At 61.0% G+C, this 1,115-nt stretch overlaps 1 protein-coding gene across 2 annotated transcripts in view; it reads left to right on the forward strand.

The window, feature by feature from the left end:
• The window catches only part of PPP1R12B (protein phosphatase 1, regulatory subunit 12B), a 62,184-nt gene that overhangs the window by 49,182 nt on the left and 11,887 nt on the right, over positions 1 to 1,115 (forward strand). For both annotated transcript variants that reach the window (XM_014533420.1, XM_005886359.2), the window contains one exon: positions 813 to 829. In XM_014533420.1, the coding sequence (XP_014388906.1) occupies positions 813 to 829 (17 nt within the window). The remainder of the gene's footprint in view (positions 1 to 812; positions 830 to 1,115) is intronic.

Genomic DNA, 1,115 nt, shown 5'->3' on the forward strand with positions numbered 1-1,115 from the left:
AGTGGACAGCCGGGGGGCGAGTGGACAGCCGGGGGGGGGAGGGGACAGCCGGGGGGCGAGTGGACAGCCGGGGTGTTGAGTGGACAGCCGGGGGGGGCGAGTGGACAGCCAGGCGACTCTGGCGGTTCAGGGGTCCTTCCTCTGGGGGTTGTTGGGCCCTTGTCCCTCTTCTCTCTCTGTCCTTGGGGATTTTGTTGTCAACACCTCAAAATAGGAAATGAGTAGATGCATGCAAATCAGCGGGCTTTTCTTAAAAAGAAAAGTGGAGGTAAGAGGGTAAAGGTCATTGATGACTAAAATTAAATGTGAATCGAAGAACTGTCATGTCTGGGTTGCTCTGGCCCCGTATCCGCGCCTCGTTTGCACCTCAGAGTCCTTCTGAGGCCCCAGAGCTTTTTCCGCCGTCCGTCCGTCCGACTGGGATGGGGACTGCCCCTCCCCGGCCGTCACTGCAGGCCCGGGAGACAGAGACGCGGGCGCCCTCCGGAGCTTGATGTTTGCCGGGTTGGTGACCTGCAGGCAACTAATAGTGCCTGGCTCCTGGAGCAGGAGGGGGGCAGGTAGTGACTGTTCCCATTTTGCCGCTCCGCTCCCTGTGCTGGAAGTGTGTCCCCTGTCTCCAGGGCAGAGTCCTGGCGCAGAGGGGGGCCTGCTGCCAGGACCCCTGCTCTCGACGCCCCTCTGCCGCCGCGCAGTGCGACCTGCGGGAGGCCTGGTCTGAAAAGTGTTTGCAAATGGAGACGCGTGTACCTCTCCCTTGCTGATGCTGGTTTCTAATCTTTGTTTTGTTTTTTGTCTCTTCCTTTCTCCAGCACGAAAGACTTTCTAGGTAAGAAGGACCGTTTTTCCGCATGCTTAGCTCTCGTGTGTGAGTGCATGTCTGACACACCGCTTCCTAGTGTAGCGTGTCCCTCACCTCCCTCCCTTTCCACGGCCCCGCAGCACAGTCTGGTGTGGAGTACAGAGCCGCACGGGGGAGCCGTCTGGACCCCACAGACCTGCAGCGCTCCTGACCACTCCTCCTCCCCTCCCCAGGCCTGCAGGGCCTGTGACCACTCCCCCCATCACCACCACCACCACCCCCTCCGCCTGCAGGGCCCGAGCCCACTGCCTCC

Source organism: Myotis brandtii, unplaced genomic scaffold, assembly GCF_000412655.1.
Source record: "Myotis brandtii unplaced genomic scaffold, ASM41265v1 scaffold975, whole genome shotgun sequence".
NCBI lineage: Eukaryota > Metazoa > Chordata > Mammalia > Chiroptera > Vespertilionidae > Myotis > Myotis brandtii.